The sequence below is a fragment of the Mus caroli genome, chromosome 12, assembly GCF_900094665.2.
Source record: "Mus caroli chromosome 12, CAROLI_EIJ_v1.1, whole genome shotgun sequence".
NCBI classification, from domain to species: Eukaryota; Metazoa; Chordata; class Mammalia; order Rodentia; family Muridae; genus Mus; species Mus caroli.
Genome location: NC_034581.1, coordinates 40,857,689 through 40,879,744, shown reverse-complemented (window position 1 = coordinate 40,879,744; position 22,056 = coordinate 40,857,689). Strand labels below are relative to the sequence as shown.

Sequence of the window (22,056 nt, the reverse complement as noted above, 5' to 3'; positions counted from 1 at the left end):
GAAACAAGTGCTCTTAACTTTTGAGCCATCTCTGCAGCCCCTTCGAGGCTTCTTCTCACCAACTACTAGAGCAATATCTTTCTCTCCCTTATGTCTGGAAACTCTTTTTTGCCACCTGCTAAGTGTCTGCATAGTTATTAGAAACAAGGGGGAAATATTCCCCAGATACACACTCTCCCTAAAGGCAGTGACTGGGATCAAATGCATCGCAGCCAGTGGTGTTTAGTGTTTTTCCTAGGTATTTATGGTTTTGCTATTTACTCTCACTGACTTCTACACCTATGGCTCAGTAGCTCATTGGAAAGATTTCTCAACATATGTAATTACCTCTTCCACCATCCTTGAACCTTAAAGATCTCAAAATAAGAAAAGGTGGAAATGTCTGGGATGCCTGTTTACCAGTATCTGTGTTTGACATCTCCTGAGAGATGATGCTGTCCACCTGCCTGCAGCATAGACGATTAATAATTGCTCAAGGTGGAATGATTGTCCTGGTCCCCAGGTTTAGTGAATAAAAGAATTCGTGTTGGAACTGTGCCCAGGACGCCAGGCAGATAGTCTTAATCAGATGCAAACTAGATACAAACTGGGTCATGCTATAAAGTCAAGTCTATTACTGAGGCTTCAGTATTTTCAATGAACTATAAAACTGGAAATAAGACTGGTAGCTACCCCAAGGAATCAGTAACCTTCCCCTCACTTAAAATTCAGCCTTCCTAATGAGCCCTACCTGGTGTCTGATTGCCCTGTACACTTTTTTCCTGAGAGCTGTAATTGTGCACTTGTAGCCTCTATTAAATTACTTGGTGTTATTCAGTTCAGATATCTTCAGTTCAATTGTGTGAAGACAAATGAAACAACAATTATATTAGAAGCTGCATTGAGAGGGGAGGTTATCACTTCTTTTTCTCTTTCATTCACCTCTCCACAAAGACAGCACTCATCTTCTTTCCTTGCACATGCATATTTGGTGTCCTTTAAAAATAACACTGAAGGAGGAAATCAGACAATGTACCTCCCCATTAATCTGACTGTATTTTTTTTTCTTTTTGACAGTGACAAACAAAAAACCCACACAGGCATCTATCACGAAGGTCAAACAGTTTGAAGGCTCCACATCATTCGTCCGAAGATCCCAATGGATGCTTGAGCAGCTTCGCCAAGTTAATGGTATTGATCCTAATCGGGTGAGTATATTTTTCCAATGCTGAGCAAAGGAATTCTCTTCACATGATGACTGTGCTTTAGCACAGTGGTGGTGATGGTAGTTAGAGTCATTCTTACAAGGCTATTTCAGTTGTGTGACCAAAACTTCCCCATCTCTGTTACTCTCCTATGGGAAATTATAAATCTTTCATGTTTGATAGAGAAATCCAAAGGAATGCATATGGAAAGATGCTATCTCCAGCAGTATGTATCAATACAGGGCAGAGTTCAAAGAATCATGCCCCCGAGTGTCTATATGAAAACCCCGGACTTGTCAAAATTTCATTTGCCTCCTAATCCCCCCCCCAAAAAATCTAACAGCACTTTAAAATAATGAATTATGATTCCTACAGAAATATGTTATGATGTAAGCGTTTACTCAAAGGACCCATTTCCTTTTGTGCTTACACATCATAATATCCCCAAATATTAATGAAGTGCTAAAGTAACAAGGGGCAGTCCTTTCCAACCCATGTATAAAATATTAACAAATCACATATTTGAGAGCTTAGGAGAATTTTCTTCTTTCTAGTAATTGGGTAGATGATATATGGTCAGAATTCTGACACAAGTCTTAACTCCTGCAGGGACATCTCTAAATACAGTACAGTTTGGATTTATTAGCTTGACATAGACATGCAAACTCTCAATGAATTTAGTTCTCGGTAGAGAACAAATGTATGGTCCATATCTTGGGGGATCTTTGTCTTAGTTTCTATGCATCTTTTGATGAAACAGAGCTCACAGCAGAAGATTGTGTAGGTCAAGATCAGTAGTTATTCCACTGTCTTTTCCAGGATTCTGCAGAGTTTGATTTGTTGTTTGAAAATGCCTTTGACCAGTGGGTTGCTAGCACGGCCTCAGAAAAGTGCACCTTCTTCCAGATCCTCCACCACACCTGCCAGAGGTACCTCACAGACAGGAAGCCAGAGTTTATTAACTGCCAATCCAAAATTATGGGAGGTAAGTGGGCACTTACGCTATTTTAGCTATCCTATTTCCCAACACTCATTTTCATATAAGAAGCTGGGTGTTGAGCAACATAATTAAAACCAAACAAAATGCCTCCACATTTAGAGGCAAAGGCATCCTTTCATCTAAAACTGATCTTTTTAGAAAACATTTCTACTTAACTAAAATGGTTTGTATTATGAAAACAAGCCTATCTTTCTTATTTCTATGAAAAGCTTTTCAGTTTGATCTCTTTGTTGCCTTTGCTATAATTCTATTGCAGAGCTCTCTTCTGTATTCCTCCTATTTTTCTTCTCAAGATATTTTTCAAATTCCTCCTCATACTGACCTCACTGTCTTGTCTTGTCTTATTTATTTTTTTTTTTTTTTGTAATAGAACACTTGACTGAAACGACTTAAGGAAGAAAGGATTTATGGTGGCTGATAGTTCAGAGGAATGCAGCCCATTCCTGGGGGGAAATGCATTGACAGTGTGGCTAGAATAGCTGCATCTGTGAAGCAGAGATAACCTGTCACCTTGTCCATCCACCTAAATATAAGCCCCATGTCCAAAAAGATCTGCACCCTCCCAAAGCAGCGCCACCAACTGGAGACCAGGTGTTCCATCACATGACCCTGTTGAGGGCATTTCCCATTCAGACTGTAACACTGCCTATCAAAAGCCATTCCTGTTTATTCAGGATCAGCACACAAAGGGGAATTGGTATTCTAGGCCAGGCTTAAGGTGGCAAGCATTGGCCACCTTAAACAAAGAGAACCATTTAAGGGTGACCACATCTGTCTTTCCAGTGTCAAGGCTTTTAAGAAACCCAAGCGACTAAAAATGCAAGCCTTGCAGTCACTCCAAATTGGGGAAGATATTTTATAACCTTGGTATTTGCACTGACCTATTTTCTAATTTAGAAAAATAGTTTTTAACTGTGCCAACTTTGCCATCATCAAATACTAAGAGATGGTCTCATTACAGATGTTGCATCCTCTCCTTGGCCTCTCCTGTCTTCCATATGACTATGGGGTGCATTGCTCTGTGAGAACAATCCATACGTTCATGCCTGCTTTGCTATTTGTCTATGAGATGTTCCATTGAGAATACACTGCTGACTTCATTATCGTCCCTGTGGTTATTTACACCTTAGCAACCTCAGAACATCTTTTTTATGCCTCAAGGTAGTCTTATACTATAGCTCAGCTCCCCTGTTTAGTTCTCAAACATAAGGGATGATGGTTGGTGTGTATTTTCTTTAAGGAAGCCACTTCATACTGCATGAAACTGAAGACAAGTGTAGAAAGGAAGCGTCAAACACTGACCTATTTGGAAAATATAATGAAATATATAGTCCCCTGCTATGCCTTTGCCTCTGGTAAATCATAAATTAATCCTGATTTAAAAGCCCATCCTTAAGCAATTTGGTAAATTGGCAAAGTAAATTGTGTTAGGACCACTCGTGGCTGTTTTTAGTGAGTACAAATTTATCTACGAAAGGAAGCTTTTACTTGCTGTTCATCAGATGTGATTCTCTCTTCTGGCCTAATGTCAGATTCACTCCTGTTATGAAACATTCACTTAGGTTGGTGTTTATGCTGGAACCCTTGGGACTCTTGGAGAGGACTCTATCTAAGTAATGTGCTTCTCTACACTGCGGACAGGGAAGCCAGAAGGAGACCCAATGTCATAGGAGCCCCTCCAACTCTCACACGGTCTTCATTCACCTTAAATATATTTCTCAGAAGTCATACCCAGCTGGGTCTACTGGCCACTGGCCCTATCTTCTATTCCCTTCTATTCCCTTGTGAATCCTAAAGATGCAGCGCTGAGATGGAAACCCTTATTTCAAATGCTAACCACGTTGTATGGATATTGGATGAAACTAGATTGCTTTTCTGTCATCAGAAAAAGAATAAGACCAGACACCTGAACTAATACTGCCTTCTGTGACTCTAAGTGTTTGTTTTATTTCTTTAGATTTTAGTTTTTTCCAGGTATAACACCTGATAATAGACTAGAGGATTTCGATTCTATGGTTCTGAGAATCTATAATTCCTCGGGCATAGTTTATTGTCTAATTATTTCTTGACTAAGGAACTAAATAATTTATTGGGTTAAATATCAGCTGTTCCTCCATGCCTTAGAAGAACAGAAATGTTCGTATGGAGCATGTTGTAATTTGCTGGCAGCATGTATGTCCCTGATGAATGCAATCTGTCTTATTCAAGCAGTTGTGAATCTTGGATAACAGTTGTGCCAACACAGTTTAATGAATCAGTACTCTTTTTCGTCTTCCTTCCTTCACATTACATAATTCTGAAACTTAAAAAATGGTGTTTCTTGGATCACCCCTTTATTTTGTGAACCCCTTTCATCTTCAGTAGATTACATTCTCTGTAATTTCAAAAAAATCTTTTCTTATCACCTCATATGCAGGTCACAAGTTGTAGGTAGGTGCCAATGTTCACTTTATTTTGAAATATGACAGCTTGTGGTGTTTTAGAAAACAGATTGCTGTTGGTATTCTGCCCTTGGAGAGGACTCTATCTACATACGTTATCTTATTGGCATGAATGCATCCTTTGGAAATACAATTTATTTTCTCTACTGAGTAGGAAACAGTATCAGAGTTGATAACTAGCCAGCCAAGGGTCTCGTCACTGGGCAGGGGTGAAGGTAAGAGTCCAGCAACAGCTTTCACAGATCTAAAGGCACCTTCCTTAGAGAGCTAGTGCTCCCTGGTGTTGGGCAGACACTGTTGGAAAATTTTAGTCAGAAACTCCTGTGTTATAAAGGGGGCCTGAATAGGAGGGGTGAACTAGAGATTATGGAGAGTTTTAAATGCCTTTCTTGCTACTTCATGGATATATAAGATAATTTTCTACTTTTTGTCCTAAGAGCCACAGATTCATCAGGGACCTTCAAAGTCAACTTGCTTTATATTGCTCGAATTTGGGGAGGGTCAGAATTCCAGTCGATTATATAGATGAAAGCATAGAGAAGATGGTGCAGTTGTAGTCATCCACACACTGCCTCCCAGAGATGCTGCATCAGCTCCAGGGCCATTCTCAGGAAGACTAAAACTCAGTGGATTTCAATGACTTTATCAAGATCGAAAAGAATATGTCTGTCCCCTGAAAAACACTCTTTTTTTTTTTAATACCAGTTCAACATAAGGTTATCACTTAAATATCAAAAACCTCATGACTGCTATTGTACCCCTATATTTATCAACTGTGCAGGGCATGTGTGATTGTGTGTTTCTTTTTTCTTGTGGGGAAGGTCAGTTACATAGAAATGAAATTGTTTGTTTGACATATTCAAAATTCTCTCCTCCAAAATGATATAGGCCTTCTCATGCTAGTTCACGGTGTGCTAAAGATGTGAGTAAAGTCTAGGCTAGTTGAAGGCCCTCACAAAATGGAAAGAGAGCATCATCTCAGAGATATGCAAAGGAGAACATTCTGGCATCCGCTCATGTGTTTTGTGGCTGGCGTCTTCTTATCGCTAGATAGTTGAAGAGCCAGGAGCTAGGATAGCATTTACAATCTTATTCCTAGTCTTTTTACAGGACCCTTTCATACATTAAGAATCATTTCAAAATTAAACCATTCATTTACTTTTCTGGTTCTTAAAAATACCTAGCAAACCACAGAGATTTATGACACCAGTGAATGCAAGTTAGAGCTGCTGAAACGTAACATGGCATCATGGTAGGAATCCCTGAGGCTAACATATCAAGTCCACATGACTTGGATATACTTTTGGATATACATCCTAGCTTTTGTTTTTCTCTTTATCTATTTTAAACATAAATGATGGTATGACATTATGCCCATGATATCATATGTATGCTTGAATCTTAGGCTCCTGAGGTGAAACTTTGCACTAAGTCGTTATAAAGAAATAGTTCCAAATACAGCATTCATTTACATAATGAGTATTTTATTTCATATTAATTCAAGGTCCCAAGTCTGGCTTTGCTATTTTGCTTATTTCATTACTGCAAGCTAAATGGGAACAGGTTCTAATGGCTCCCATCTTGTGTTTATCACCTTTTATGGTGATTGATGCTGACCTGGTGTTTTAAGCTTCAGTTCTATATTTCCAAGTATTTGCACAACATAGTGATATATCTTTGGAGGGAGTACTCAAATATAAACACAAAATTCATAAATGCTTCATATACACTGCATACACACAGCCAGAAGGTAAATATCTTTAATAGTTTTAATAACTTCGTACATAAAACAAAGTTTATCACAGTTAAAGAGTCTGGGAAAATCTGTTCCTTTAAAGACTCTGAGCAAGTATAAGTTTGCACCTGTTTTTCGTCACATCACAAAATAAGACTAGAATATTTTACATGTAACAAAATTGTCTGTGCTCAGAAAGTTTTAGATTTGGAGGTCATTTTTGATTGCAGATATTCAGATAAAGGATGTGGTATGAACTACAGACAACTCTCTGAGGATTGACAATTTCTGTGTTGGAACCAGAGTCAGGGCATTCTGATACTAGTTTGTTTCTCACTAAGTGATATAAATTATTTATGGAATAAAATGATTTATTCTCAAGGCGAACATTCATTGAAGTATATCTTGGAAGTTTTTTTTAATGCCAAATCCAAAAGCCATAACTCATTCAATTACGCCCTAATCTTTTGCTTCTTGGGGTGTCATCCTCCACTGGCTCTTCCTCCTATTGTGTGAGGTCCAGGCATGCACCTCTCATGGATTCCATTAGGGATTCCTCAGCAATGGCCCTGGATCGGATGCTGAGCTGTCCGTGGAATTACAACCACAAAGTGGGCACTTCCACCACTTTAATTAACCTTTCTGATAAGGCAGGACATGTAAGAAGGGCATACCAGCAAGGTAATGGCCAGGCTGCATTTTAAAGGATGGCTAGTAGTTGACAAACAGTAGCAGAATGAAAGAAGTTTTCCCTTATTCCAACCATTAATCCAGACAGTTTGATTTCTATGTTAACTATATTCAGAATTTAGAATGTGGCAGATTTTTTTTCTCCATGAAACAGCCTGTTTTGAAGGGCTATATACATTTGATCAGCAGCAAAAGGTATTTCAGACACATCGCCCTTCTGCACTCTCTTCTTCAGATGGTGTTATAAAGCCCAGACTTCTGAACACTATTAGGATTCCAGGAACACAGATGCCTCTGATGTCTCCTTCATCCCAGGCTGGCCTTTGTCTGCCCCTACTGATTGGTATGCTAGAAAGGAAGGCCAAATGACTCTACACTGTTCCCCTGGGGTGGACGGAATGGAAAGATCAGATCACAGTGTGACTTTTTATTATACTTTCTTTCTTTCTCAAACAAAACAAGGTCATCCTTTAGTGAAGTGTGGGAATGGAACATGTCACCTTGTAAATGCCACAGGCATAGATAGCATAAAGTAAGACAACAAATTCTTTTCAGAGGATGGAAGAGTTAGAGGTGGCTCATTGGTACGAATGTTTGCATGAGCATAAGGACCAGACTCAAATGCCCAGCACCCAAATAAAAAGTCAAGTCAAGTGCAGCTACACATTTCTACCTCCATCACTGATAGAAAGAGTAGAAATGAAGAATTGCTGAAGCATACTAATTGTCAGCTCAGGCTTCAAAGAATAATAGAAAAAATATATGAAAATTATATATATGTAAATACACACACATACATACACTCCCATATTCTATAATTTGCAACTTATATATGTCATAGATAATTTAGGTAGATATATAGACGATATGATCCACAATGACTTTTTCAGACAATCTACTGTTATCTTACCCACTCCTTCCTGCTAATATTTTAATCTTCTTGATCCACTGTAATTACTCACCTCAGTTTTCCCATTTCTCCTCAAATCACCTCTACCCTGTGATCCCTCTCCACTGTTCCTTTCTCCCACTATCATGGTTCCTTATCATTTTCCAGGTTTCTGCAGTTACTCCAGAACACAGTCATGTTCTCATGGGTGGGAAATGGGTGATTGGTATAATCCCAAATTCGATCCTATTAATTTATTAATAAGGTTCTTTGAACAAATTTGCTATAATCATTTGATTTCTTCCTTTACTAAATACTTTCTTTTAATATCTAAGGGCTTTATGGGGCAGAAGCATCAAGATATTATACATGCTCTGACCTAGATTGAATATTCTACATTCATTTAGATGCATATTTCTCAAGAAGAAATTCACGTGGAGTATTGTCCCTAATTGGAACTCAGTACACTTGGACATGTACATTCCCTACTCTCTCTCTCTACATCCCTCCTTCTACCTATCCTCACCCGATCCCACCCCATACTTCACAGATAGAACCTGTAAAGCTACCATGTGGTTTCTTGTTATCTAGACATAGACTCAGAGCAGGAGAGGACCAACATCACAAGCACTTCACTGTTAGGATAGAGCCACAAAATGTCTCTTCCGGTCCTTCAAGTCGAGAGCGCTCTATGTCAGAGCTCCTCTGGTGACTATTTTTGTTGTCCTTGCAGAAATATAAAGCTTTAGTTATCTTTCCCCTTGGTACAGATGAAGATCATGACTAGTGAGAAGCGTATTCCAAGTCCCGCCATTGTTAAGGAACAGAGCTAGCGTTTGAGTTGAGGCTCCCAAGTCCCCTTCAGGAATACAGGTCTTCTTTTCTTTATATTGATTTGGCTCAGTAAAGGAAGTGAGATGAATGTAACAAGTTCTTCCTGAAAGTTAAGTTTAAAATTATGTTTGTACATTTACAAATAGCATTTAATTCTACACAGAGAGACTTATCCTTCCCAGAACTCCATTTTTGTCACGATTAGCCAACACATCTTCTCCCAGACACTTTTTGATTTCACTTACCTCACAGAGCTTGGGAATACAACATGTTCAATGCTCTGTGTTCAATCCCTGATCCTGAAGAAAGAGAATACCATAGAGAACTTTCTAGAGAGACAGATATGAAGAATAAAAACTTTTAGTGCATTTCTAAAAATAATGATAATGAAGTATACAAGTAGAGATTCCTTTCTGAGGTAGATCTGTTGTTGTTGTTGTTATTGTTGTCCCACCATGGTAACTACTGCAAAAAAGTATGGAGCTGGAGAGAAGGCTCAATGGTTAAGATCACTGAGCTGCTCCTCCGAAGGACCTAGATTCAGTTCCAGCACCCACATAGAAGTTCACCACCATCTGTAACTCTGGTGTCAGGGGAGTCAACACCTTTTCGCCTCCATGAACACCAGGCACATAACTGATACACATACACATACACATACACATACACATACACATACACATACACAAAAACAAAACACCCCTACATATAAAATTTAAAATACATTTTCATAAAGAAACACAAGTCTGCATTTCCATTTCTCTTTGATCTGTCAACCTAACTCTCTGATGTGGACAGAGTACAGCATGTGACTCTTTAGTATATTTATTTTTTAAATCTAAAATAATAGAAGTAATCATTATAGTCAGTACGGATTTCTGATTCGCCCATGGAGCCTCCCCTTCCCACAAAGTGAATAGTAGTCAGTCATTTTCATTTTAAGTGATAAAACTGAAGTACCTAAGAATGACTTCCTTAGATTTTATCCATTTCTGTGTAAAATAGAAAACTGGGTCACAGATGTAAAGATTTTTCTCTTCCTTGTTGGTTGTCTATAAGCCACACTACAATGCTTACTATGAAATAGGTGGTGTGTAAGGCCAGTCACTATGTTCCAGGATATCATAATTTAAGTGCTTTTGAATCAATATCTTGATCCAGACCAAGGCTACATAAGGGTCTCCTGATGTATCATTTATTACCTCGACAAGGATTATAAGGACCTTTTTAAAAATTCCTTTTAAATAATCCCCAATAGATGAGAGTCATTCTTTACTTTAAGAAATAATTGGAGGTCTTGATATAATGAAGACGGAATTCAGTTTGTACCGGATTCAATTATCCCTGCATTTGAGAGTAACATTCATTAGCACTGTGACTTCCTCTAAGTGATTTACATTATATTCATCCTCTCTATTTTACTGTATTATAGGGCAGTAATGTATGGATGACATAGAAGCTAACTTTAAAATATTCAATCAGATGGGTCTCATTATTGAGATTACTATAATATATATGATTTATTCACATTATCTATATGTATATTTATACAGATAATACAATTATATATTATATATACTCAAAATTTGTTCTGTACATGTCTAAAATGTCTAAATGTCTAAAATGTATAAATATATAACTGATATACATTGATAACAGTCTAGAAATTCAAACATGCATATTCATATTAGAGCATGTTTTTCAGAAGAGTTATCAAAAACAGTTTCCCCCTTGTTTGCCATACAAATAGCTATGTAGTAATTTCTTTGTTCCAGGTAGGAATGAGCTGAGCTGCACTGTAGATATTTCAAATGGCTGGAATGCTGAATTGCTATTCATGGCATTATAGAATGCTGAAAGTATAGCATTCTGTGTTTGACATTTATGGAGTGCATATGTTACTGCTGATTTACCAAAACCATGATGTTCAAAATATATTGAATGACACTATGCCCCAGAGTTCATGGCATATAATTTAAATTTTCTAGTAAGAAAAAAAAAAGTCCCAAAGCATGTTTTCTCAACTTTACAGAGAATGAATATATTATTTAGTACAAAAATAAATATTTCCATGAGTCTGCTTCTTGATCCTTTGCCAAAAATGAAAAAAAAAAAAACAAAAAACAAAAAACCATGAATCAGGTGAGGCTGCTGGATACTATGAGAAGTGAATCAGCCTCTCATCCACAGACACAGACATCCTGCATTATGCACATGCTGTCATTCTTAGAAACAAGGAACATTTTTAAAGAATGTTGAAAGCTACCCAGCCTTCTCGGTATCAACTTGAGTTTTCTACATCCTGTGAACAAAGTGTGTCCTCTTTTCAGCAATAGGAACTTACCTTCAAGTTTTGGTGAGTGACCAAGAGCAATGGCCTGTATTCTTTTGGGGGTCTTAGAGATATTCTTCACCTACAAACCTAGAGGAGGGGTCCCACACCTGGCACTGGGCTTAGAAAGAACATTATTCCATCTGTAGGGCAATTCCATCTGAACTCTTTTACACACACAGATGTGCACGCGCGTGTGCGCACACACACACACACACAGAGAGAGAGAGAGAGAGAGAGAGAGAGAGAGAGAGAAGCACACATCACTCCCTACTCACCCCTCCTCCCTTCCCTTCTGTCCCTCTGTCTACCTAATCCTTCCTCTGTATTAGTCCCCTTTTTCCTTTGTATTACCCATTTCCCCACTCCATTCACACCACACCAAAAATATGCACATGCAATACACACACACATACTAGTGATCCTTTTCTAATTTCCTGGATTCTATTGGTGCTTCAATTAAACATACAAGTTGAAAGATTCAACATTTGACTTTGGGGTTTGAATTACCTCACACAGGAAGTTGTGGAGAGTTCTCAGGTCAGGAAGATCAACTGTTTTCCCTCAGCTGTGAGTCTTATAAGCTACAATATTAAACTGCATAGTAAGATACATGGATGTTATGAGAGTAAGCAAATGTTTTGTAATTGAATTTAAGGCCCATTCCACGGGCAGAAATGCAAACCTCAGGGGTGAGCCTATATTCTGATCAACGGATGTAGTATCAACTCGCCCTCTAAACTTGTTTCTCTGTACCAGTAGTTTCATTCTCAGCCCTTATCAAGGAAGTTATCCTTCTTGTGCAGTGGTTAGTGGTTGACACAGAAACTCACAACTAATTAAAGAATGGAGAATAAGTTTAGTAAAGTGATCATCCACAAATGGAGTATTGCTGCCTCCCCTTGAGAGTCAGGGACAGTTGTACAAAAGGGAAAAGAAAGACTACAAAGGCTGCTCAGGGAGGCCTGGAGCAGAGCGGTGTCTTCTGGATATAACAGGATGGCTACATCCTTGAATGCATGACAGCTTACCTACACAAGGCTTGAAGCCTGGAGCACGAGAGGCTCTCATAATCCCCAGCTTCTAACAGAGGAGTCACTGAAACCTGATAGCTTCTGGGGGAGGAGGAGTATTTTTTTTAATGGTGTGGCACTTGGTAGATTGTTTCCACTTGTGGACTGCCTCACACCTTTGAGTATATGGGCAACATATATTGAACTCACTGAGTTACTTTGTAAAGGGAAGCATGGAAGTTGCAGAGAGTAAGGAGGTAGGGAGTATATTAATACGTGGTAGGGGTAGGGGTGGGAAGTTAATCTGATTAAAAAAAAATTGTATGTAATCCCAAAGAATGAATTAGAGTAGTATGTATTTTTAAAATAGAGTGTTATATACTTTTTATTAAGGGGAAGGTTTTAATCTTTCCTGACTTCCAAGTGCCAATACTACTGTTTCATGCAATGATCACCTGGACTTAAAATAATGCTTGTAGGCTCTCCTTCTGCCTGATATTGGGACACAGCAAAGTGGCCAATAGATAGAATAGATAGAAGTCTTGTACTTTCTCATACCACTGCCCCTGGTAGTCACATTTTTTTTTAAATCTAATTAGAAAGAAATTAGTTACCCTCATAATATTCATGTCACTATTGCTCTCAGAAGAATATCGTGCCAACCATCACTGTAGCTCCATAGGGCCACAGCTGAGTGACATTGCTGGTTACCCAACAGCCTGCATAGCACCTTCCGGTGTGGTGAAAGCCAGCCAACAGTAGGAAGCTTCCTGATCAGTCCCAACCTGAGTTCTCCAAGTCCCGTGACCAAACTGTGTGGTTAGCTCTTCAGCAAGAGAGTCTTAGCATCAAATCATGCTGGGCAACCAAAGGCAATGACAATAGACTGTACTGCTTTGGGTGTCACCAGGGCACTTATGACTAACAAATCAAATCTGAGTATCCAAGAGCTGGCACTAGGCTTTCATGTGGCAACCTATGACTCCTGGAGGGGCATAATTTGTGCAGGGCAACACCAATTAAACTCTGTTACAAGAGAAAAATATTATGTATATGTATAATCACCTTATAAAATAGTGAATTTCTGTGTGGCTTTTTCAAGCATCTTTAGTGTTAATTACCCTCCTTTTTCCAGAAAGGTGGGCAAACAATTTTTAATAGCAAGTGAAAAAGCCAACATAAAAATAACTGAGACCTGGAACCACATAAAACAAAATGAAAGGAAAACAAACAAAAACCAGAAATCTGACAATGAATTTAAAGTAAGTCCATTTAAGGTGAATGACAATAATGATAAAATAATTTGAATTATTGTATGTTCATATTAATTCCAATTTAATTGAATTCAAATTCAAATTGTGTGTTCACTGGCCACATTTTATTGATATAAAAGAGAGGAAAAACTTCATTAGCCATTTTGCTGATGTAAAAGAGAGGGGAAATTTGTTCTCTACAGAGCTATATATAGGATTAAATAACAGAACATATGTGGAAAATGACATGTGCTTTCCATGCCATACTCAACAGTAAATAGATATTTTCAGATCCACAAAGACATAAGGCACCGACCAGCCTTCCTCTTCCTCATCCTCTTCCTCTTCCTCTTCCTCTCCAGAGAGAAGTGATTGAGGGTACAGATTCAGGAGCAAGAATGGTTGTGTTCTAATGGCACCTCTTTCCATATGAGCTGTAGTCTCAGATAAAATATTTATTTAGTCCTTGGGTTTCCCATTTTCAACATAAGCCAACCTCAAACAATTGTTCTGAGGATTAAGTGAGTTTTTACAGACCACTTTGAACAGTGTTTCATATGAGGTAATGGTAGTAGTGCTGTTATGTTTCAGAAATGGAAAGTTGTAACAGACATGGTTGCCATATTTCTAAGGCACTGGGGACTTCTTTTATATATTAAAGATTGGAATATTTTTCTTTACAGGACATAGGATAGAGTAATTCATTACTCAATTGTCTTTCTAATTTTTTGGTTTGAAAATATGGAACACTATATATTTAAAATTATGTTTTACTGGTGCCTAAATATTTTGTAAGATATATCAAAATAATGTGCTGTATACACCTTTGTGTTCTAACACCAGCCAGCCATGTTGACTTACTACTTAGGACACTAGGGCAGAGAAGTCTGTAAATTTCAGGCCTCTGATCAAACCCAGCCCATTCTAGTAAATTAAGTTTTATTGGAACATGCCACACCCCTTACCTCCATACCACCCAAGGTTCCATAATATAACAGCAGATGTAATGGAAACACTATCACTTGAGAAACTCAAAGGATTTACTAGTTGGCCATTTGTAGAACTGATTGTTCTGAAAATTACCTGAAAGATTTTCAGTAAGTGTTTAGTCAGAAACAATATTGGATACATTTCAAAAGATAACCATGTATTTTGAAAACATAAAGGGCAATAGAATTTTAAAGAATTCACAATGGTGGTGGTGGTGGTGGTGGTGGTGGTGGTGGTGGTGGTGGTGGTGGTGATGTGTGTGTGTGTGTGTGTGTGTGTGTGTGTGTGTTTAGCTAAAATGTATTAACTACAAAAAGCGGGTATAGAATTCTGTTTCTTTCTCGGTGTGGGAAATGTCACATTTAGGACTGTTTGCTGCTGATCATGTTGTTAAGGAATGTTGTCAAGGCCAGTATGTCTAAAATTAGAGCATAGAGCCAGGAGGGCAGAGAGGGACAGACAATGCAACTTTCACTCAGAGTCGGCTCCCTGTGGATTTCCCCAGCCAGGTTCCCAATTGAGAAGGGAGATCTTTGTAATGTTTTCAGTGTTTATTCTCAAGGCCTGTTGACCTTTGAATGATCTGAGATTTTTTTTTCTTATGTATTCTGTTTTAATGGTTTGTATTTTGTTTGGTTTTAAGCATGTTTAACTTTTAAAAAAGAAGAACTACTATATAAGTGTTGAGAATTTTTAAGTATATAAAAGAATAAATATCAGGAAATAAAAATCGGAAGGCAACGGAGTTATCATGCACATAGGTGCTGATGCTCACACTTCCCGTCCCTCGGGGCATTTGTAAAAGGTGCATTTCCAATGTGCTTACTTCACAGGATTATGTTCTTGATCAAAAATATCCGCCATTTTAAGAAATGTTTGTATCCTTTAACTTCACAACCACACCACACCACACATTTTGATGCCCATTTTGCCAGGAACGTTCTGACTTCAGCAATGCAGATACTTGACTAGAATGTGAAAACATGAAAAAGATTTTTTTTTGTTTGGCAAGCTGAGAGAAAACATTAGGGATTTTTTTTTGTTGTTGTTGTTGTTGTTGTTGTTTTTATCTTGGTTTGGTTTGCTTTTTGGGCTGATTTCTATTTCTATCCATTTGCAATTCTACAGGGCATTTCAAACACACTGTCAAGACATGACTGTATGGAAGACACGTAGACAAGTCCAAAGGAAAGACTGGTCTTTGTTCTGTCCTATTAGAATTGAGCTGTGTCCCAGACCTTCTAGACTCAGAGCAGGGTTGTGTCCACTGTACACTTACTGTATTTTGAGACATGATACACTGTAGTTAAATGACATTAAGAGCCCAGATGTCACATGTAGCTATGCTTATATTACTAAATGTAAACAAAGAAAACCAGATACCATTAGCTTTTCTTGTCAGTTTCTTTGTTTGTTTTATCACTTGTTTTGTGTTTTTTGGTTTTTTTCCAAGACAGGTTTTTCTGTGTAACAGCTCTGAGTGTCCACTCTCTGTAGACTAGACTGGCCTTGAACTCAGCTGGGGTCAAAGCCATGTGCCACCATACCTGGCTCACCACTGGCTTCTTAATGGGGTATGAATTTAGATATTGTGGTAGCAGTAGGTGCCAGGCAGACCTATAAATCTGCACCCTGAGGCTACTTTCTAATATTTTCTTTTCATTTTTTTAACCAATGGGTATTTTTTCCTTTCTTTTTATTATATATTTTCTTTATTTACATTTAAAATGTTATCCCCTTTCCTGGTTTCCCCTCAGAAACTCCTTCCCCCTCCCCCTACTCACCAACCCACCCATTCCCGCTTTCTGGCCCTGGCACTCTCCTATCCTGGGGCATAGAGCCTTCACAGGACCAAGGATCTCTCCGCCCATTGATGACCAACTATGCCATCCTCTGCTACATATGCAGCTAAAGCCATGAGTCCCACCATGTGTTTTGTTTGGTTGGTGGTTTTGTCCCAGGGAGCTCTGGGGGTACTGATTAGTTCATATTGCTGCTCCTCCTATGGGGCTGCAAACCCCTCCAGCTCCTGGGGTACTTTCTCTAGCTCCTTCATTGGGGACCCTGTGCTCCATCCAATGGATAGCTGTGAGCATCCACTTCTGTATTTGTCAGGCTCTGACAGACCTCACAGGAGACAGCTATATCAGGCTCCTGTCATCAAGCTCTTGTTGGCATCTACAATAGTATCTGGGTTTGGTGGCTGTATATGGGATGGATCCTGAGCTGGGGCAGTCTATGGATGGTCATTCCTTCAGTCTCTGCTCAACACTTTGTCTTTGTAACTCCTTCCATGGATATTTTGTTCCCCTTTCTAATAAGGATCAAAGTGTCCACACTTTGGTCTTCCTTCTTCTTGAGTATCATGTGTTTTGCAAATTGTATCTTGGGTATTCTGAGCTCTGGGCTAAAATCCACTTATCAGTGAGTGCATATCATGTGTGTTCTTTTGTGACTGGGTTACCTCATTCAAGATGATATCCTCCAGATACATAAGAATTTCATAAATTCATTGTTTTTAATAGCTGAGTTACTCCATTGTGTAAATGTACCACATTTTCTGTATCCATTCCTCTGTTGAGGGATATCTGGGTTCTTTCCAGCTTCTGGCTATCATAAATAAGGCTGCTATGAACATAGTGGAGCATGTGTCCTTATTACATATTGGAGCATCTTCTGGTTGTATGCCCAGGAGTGGCATTGCTGGGACCCTTAGGTAGTACTATGTCCAATTTTCTGAGGAAGTGCCAAACTGATTTCTAGAGTGGTTGTACCAGCTTGCAATCACACCAGAAATGGAGGAGTGTTCCTCTTTCTCCACATCCTCTCTAGCATCTGCTGTTATCTGAGTTTTTTTATCTTAGCCATTCTGACTGGTGTGAGGTGGAATCTCAGGGTTGTTTTGATTTGCATTTCTCTGATGACTAAGGATGTTGAACATTTTTTTAGGTGCTTCTCAGCCATTCGGTATTCCTTAGTTGAGAATTCTTTATTTAGCTCTCTACCCCATTTTTAAAAGGGTTATTTGATTCTCTGGAGTCTAACTTCTGGAGTTCTTTATATAAAAACATGAAGTTCCTGTGCTTTGTGGAGTTTGTGTCTCTGCCCCCCTTTCATCTTTCCTGCTGTTTTCCCCCTTGTTTTGGAGCATTTGTGTCAAGTTACATGGATTCAAAATAAGCAAAGCATTTAATTACCTAAAAGGAGAATGGGGAAAATTGCAGTGCCGTATATACCCTGTAACCTCTAATAATTATGTCTGGATCAGCTAACATACAAATTAAAATATGCATGTTCTTGATATCTTCCTTATCCACAAAAGGAAATGATTACTACATTTTGTCAAACTAATGTCAATATGATGAGATGTTAGAACATTCTGCCAGCAGCTGCACATTAGCCATATAAGGTAAGGCTTTAATTATAGCTCCATCCTGCAGCAAAATGCCTAATTGGACTCGTGTAAAATTTTACTTGAAGCAAGAATTTTTTTCCCAGAAGATTTAAAGAATTAAGAAAAGATTGTCTTTTCCCATTCACTGTTTTGTTTAGTTTTTTTTTTTTTGCCTTGCTGATCTTTGACCTTTAAATCTACACCCTGCTGTCTCTCCCTACTACAAGAACTAACAAAAAGAAATGTCTGTCTGTCTGTCAGTTGAGACCTTTCTGCCTGCCGTTTGGTTTTCATTTCTGCACTGTGAATTCTCAACTGTTAGTTGTCTTTGGTGTTTATTTAGACCAATTGTTTCAGTGTATCTTATTCCTGCAAAGTCCTTGTCGGTACTCAGCTGAGTATGAAATATGTATGAATGTCCATATCACAATCATCCCATCATTCAAATATAAATACATGTGATTTCCCACACACACATGAGAGAAGTCCTTACTAACAGGTGTCACTGACAACTTTCTGAAAGTGACGACACAGCATGACGCTGCAGCTGCTGTGGTGTCCAGTCTCCATAGTAGTGAATGGGATCTCACTGCATCATCACACTTGAATGCTATAGTATTTGTTACTTGGTCATTTTGTTCTTTAAGTGTACCCAAAGGAAGACTTTTTAATAAGAAAAGAAGCAAATAATTTTGTTTTCATTCAGACTGCAGAGGAGAGAAAATGCATTATGGGTGTGGTCACCAGGAGCTAATATTCTGTCAGTAGAAGTTGTAGTCACAAGTCAAATGCAGAAATAGGATGCTTATATTAGCGTATTAATCTGAAGTTTAGGTCTCTTTATTTTAATCCATTTTAAAATTAGGGTTTTTAGCACTTGTTTTCTAAAAGCACCTATCTTTCCTTAAAGACATGAGGAAAAATAACTTTCTATAAAGAAAAACCTGATTTTTAATTACATAACCCATGTTCCTTTATTATTACAAAACAACATGTTAAAGAGTTTCAGGTAGATAATTGCATCCACTGCATGCTTACAAACTCCACTTACCCATTTTCCCCCTCCCGCCCACATGTGTAGTAAAACAATATTTTCAACTCCATGTGTTTAAGTGAATCAAGCATTTTTCAAGAGCTTTCTAAATCTGGGCAGTCTCCTCAGAGTATAATGAAACTTTGAGCATCACCCCTCCCAGGGTTCCGAACTCATTTACTACAGCAGAATCACATCACAATCCTCATGAGTTCACAAGTGGAACTCTTCTATTCTCCGACAAGACCTGTGACTTTAGGTCTTTCCACGAACAGCTTCTAAGTTGTGAACCAAGGATCCTGTTTGCTTTGTCTTTGCCCTTCCAGAGTAAGTTCCACAGTGAAGAAGAGAACTGGAGGCCCACCGGAGAGCTTCCATTACTCCTGCATGAACGTAGCACTCATTGCTTCTACTTACAATTCATTGGCCATATTACTACTTTTATCACAAGGGGCTCCTTAAAATACATGCTTAAACATATATGAGAGAGAATGGGAGAGGAATTGAGAAACAGACACAATTCTGTAGATCCCTGGCATTAGATCTGTCAAACATTCATCTGTATTATGATGCAAAACTCTTAGGAAACACTGCTTGAAATTCTGCATTTCAAATCCGGATGATAAACTTGGTCTGGTAGTTCTGTGAGGTCTGAGTCACATGCCTTACAGTTACGAGGACCACTCATCCCTCAGTATGTACAGGTTCTTCCCACAAGGATTATAAATGCCTAGTCATGCCATTTGCAAAATCCAACCCATAGCATGTAAAGTCTCTTTAAATGGACAAATGTCTTCATTGTCATTCGTTTTTTCATCTTAACATTATGACGACTGGGGAAGGAGTGTACTTAAAGATTGTTTAACCCTTTTCCTTTTCAAGTCAAGTATTTCAAAAGGAGGGTATGAACAACAGTCTTCATTTTATCTAATGGAATAAACACAAGAAAAAAGCAAAATTTGTTTTGGTTTTCACTCATTTTGTATTTCATCTTTTTTTTTCTTCTGTCAGATCTTAACAACTTTGTACACAATAATGTTTCCAGTGAATTTTTTTCTATTTACATCAAATATCTTGGACTTGATGTAATTTATATACGATTAGATCTTCAACAGAATAAAGAAACCCCTAACAATTTTGGGGGGAAAGTTAAACCAAATTAATTTTTCCCCATGTCCATAAGTTGCACTTTCTGTAGTAGCTATGTTATAATCTATGATAAATGACAAATGAGAATTGGATTTGGGCATATGTCCTAACCTTATCCTATTTTTATAAATCCATATTTCTTTTATTCATGGTCAATTTCCCATCCATTCAGCCAGTATCAATGAACACCTACGAAAGATACATGTTATGCCTGGAGATGCCAGAAACTCAAAGGAACTCTAGAAAGAGGCTCTACATTTGAAAAACAGAATGTAGAGCTCAGTAGACAACAGTTTGGGTACATTTTCTGAACATTCTATTAGAGAAATGCAAATTGTTTTCTAGGAGCATGGGTAGAATTCCTTATTTAGTTTCAAAAGGTCAGACCTAGATTCCCAGAAGATCTGTGGTTTTGGTTGCTAAGCTGATCTAAGAGAAAACAGGTGACAAGGGAAAAGCCACTCTTGGCACTTAGATTCTGCCTCACAATTCTGCCTTTAAGAAAATGTAGAAAATTCCATAGTATAAAAAGGAATGATACTGAAGCCAACCATAGTTAATCGAATCAACATTTTATCACTGGCTACTGGTATACTTCTATGTGAGTTTCAGTATTTCACTAGGCTAAGAGATCATGACTACCTATCTTAAACAGCAGCCATTAGGATATAATGAGTATAAAGCATTTAACATTATTTTGGCACATGTTGTCCCATAGCAAATTATATTTTCTAATAATGGCATAGATGGAAATGAGTTACATTTGTGACTCTGGTGATACACAACCAGATCTACAGTTGGTGGGCCATTCCTTTCAATTTGGAACTTGTTAATATGAATTGAAGAAATATTAGTGCTTAAAAATAGAACAGTGTATATTAATTCTTTTATGTTAATTGATCATAATTGGATTCCGTTAATGATAATTGTAGTGGATTTTAATGACAACTTGTCAGTTTTCAGAACATTCTTAGGAAATAAAAATGTATCACAGGAATTCATTAGTAATCAAACAAAATACCATAGAATAACTGATTAATGAAACATACTAGGATTGCATAATTTCAAAATTGCTAAGTACCAGAGAAATGGTAAAAATGCCCACTACCACTGTCCGCCAGACAGAATTGGAATGATGCCATTAGCATGGCCTTATTGTATAAGCTTTGTCTTTGACTTGAAGTTCTCAACTTTATATTCATCAAATTAGAATATGAGAACTGATTCTCAGGTTCATGTGAGGGTCAGAGTATTCTGAAAGACTAAAACTGTGAGCCAGACCAATCCTTCCGTAACTTGCCTCTATCAGGTATTTTGTCCCAGCAATAGGAAAAGCAACTAATGGGCTGAATGAATTCTGCTTGCTACCTTATAGGGATAGGAATCAACTATATAGCAATAATGCCTTATCCCACTTGCAAAGTAACATAGTAACTACAATAGAGTGTTTCTTGCTATATTCAACATAATGCAACGAAAACTTATCATGAATGTTACCTTTATTCTGTGGCTGTTCATCTACTTCATTGCTATTTCAAGTTAAGTGGTTCCTTATGCATTGCTAATTCTAACCACATTACTGTTGGTTTCTTCACAAAAACGTAGTTATCATAAAGCCATTAATCAGCTATGAAAGATGCTAATTATAGCCTTGTAGTAGCTCCTTTTTTTATCCTTTTGGGTTTTATGATTATTAATCAAAAGATTTACTGAAATTATAAACTCTTGAATGAGTTTATGCTTAGCAGAATGAACTCAGCAAATAACAATTTGGCATTTTCCAAAATGGACATCTATATCTATTGGTTTAAGAAAATGAGGTGTTAGAGTTTTATCTTCAATGTTTCTTCTATTTAGATTCTAGAGCTCATATAAGCAGAAATCTTTTTTTTAAAGATTTATTTATTTATTATATGTAGACACTGTAGCTGTCTTCAGATACTCCAAAAGAGGGCATCAGATTTCATTACGGATGGTTGTGAGCCACCATGTGGTTGCTGGGATTTGAACTCTGGATCTTCAGAAGAGCAGTCGGCGCTCTTAACCACTGAGCCATCTCATTAGCCCCTATAAGCAGACATCTTGGGGAAAAAGAAAACACCATGAGTGAGGTAAAACC

The 22,056-nt window shown here is 38.0% G+C and overlaps 1 protein-coding gene across 3 annotated transcripts in view; it reads left to right on the top strand.

Moving 5' to 3' along the window:
• The window catches only part of Stxbp6 (syntaxin binding protein 6), a 216,722-nt gene that overhangs the window by 168,104 nt on the left and 26,562 nt on the right, over positions 1 to 22,056 (top strand). For 2 of the 3 annotated variants that reach the window (XM_029484359.1, XM_029484356.1), the window contains exons 3-4: positions 1,057 to 1,187; positions 2,004 to 2,169. In XM_029484359.1, the coding sequence (XP_029340219.1) occupies positions 1,057 to 1,187; positions 2,004 to 2,169 (297 nt within the window). The remainder of the gene's footprint in view (positions 1 to 1,056; positions 1,188 to 2,003; positions 2,170 to 22,056) is intronic. The other variant, XM_029484358.1, reaches the window with a different exon arrangement.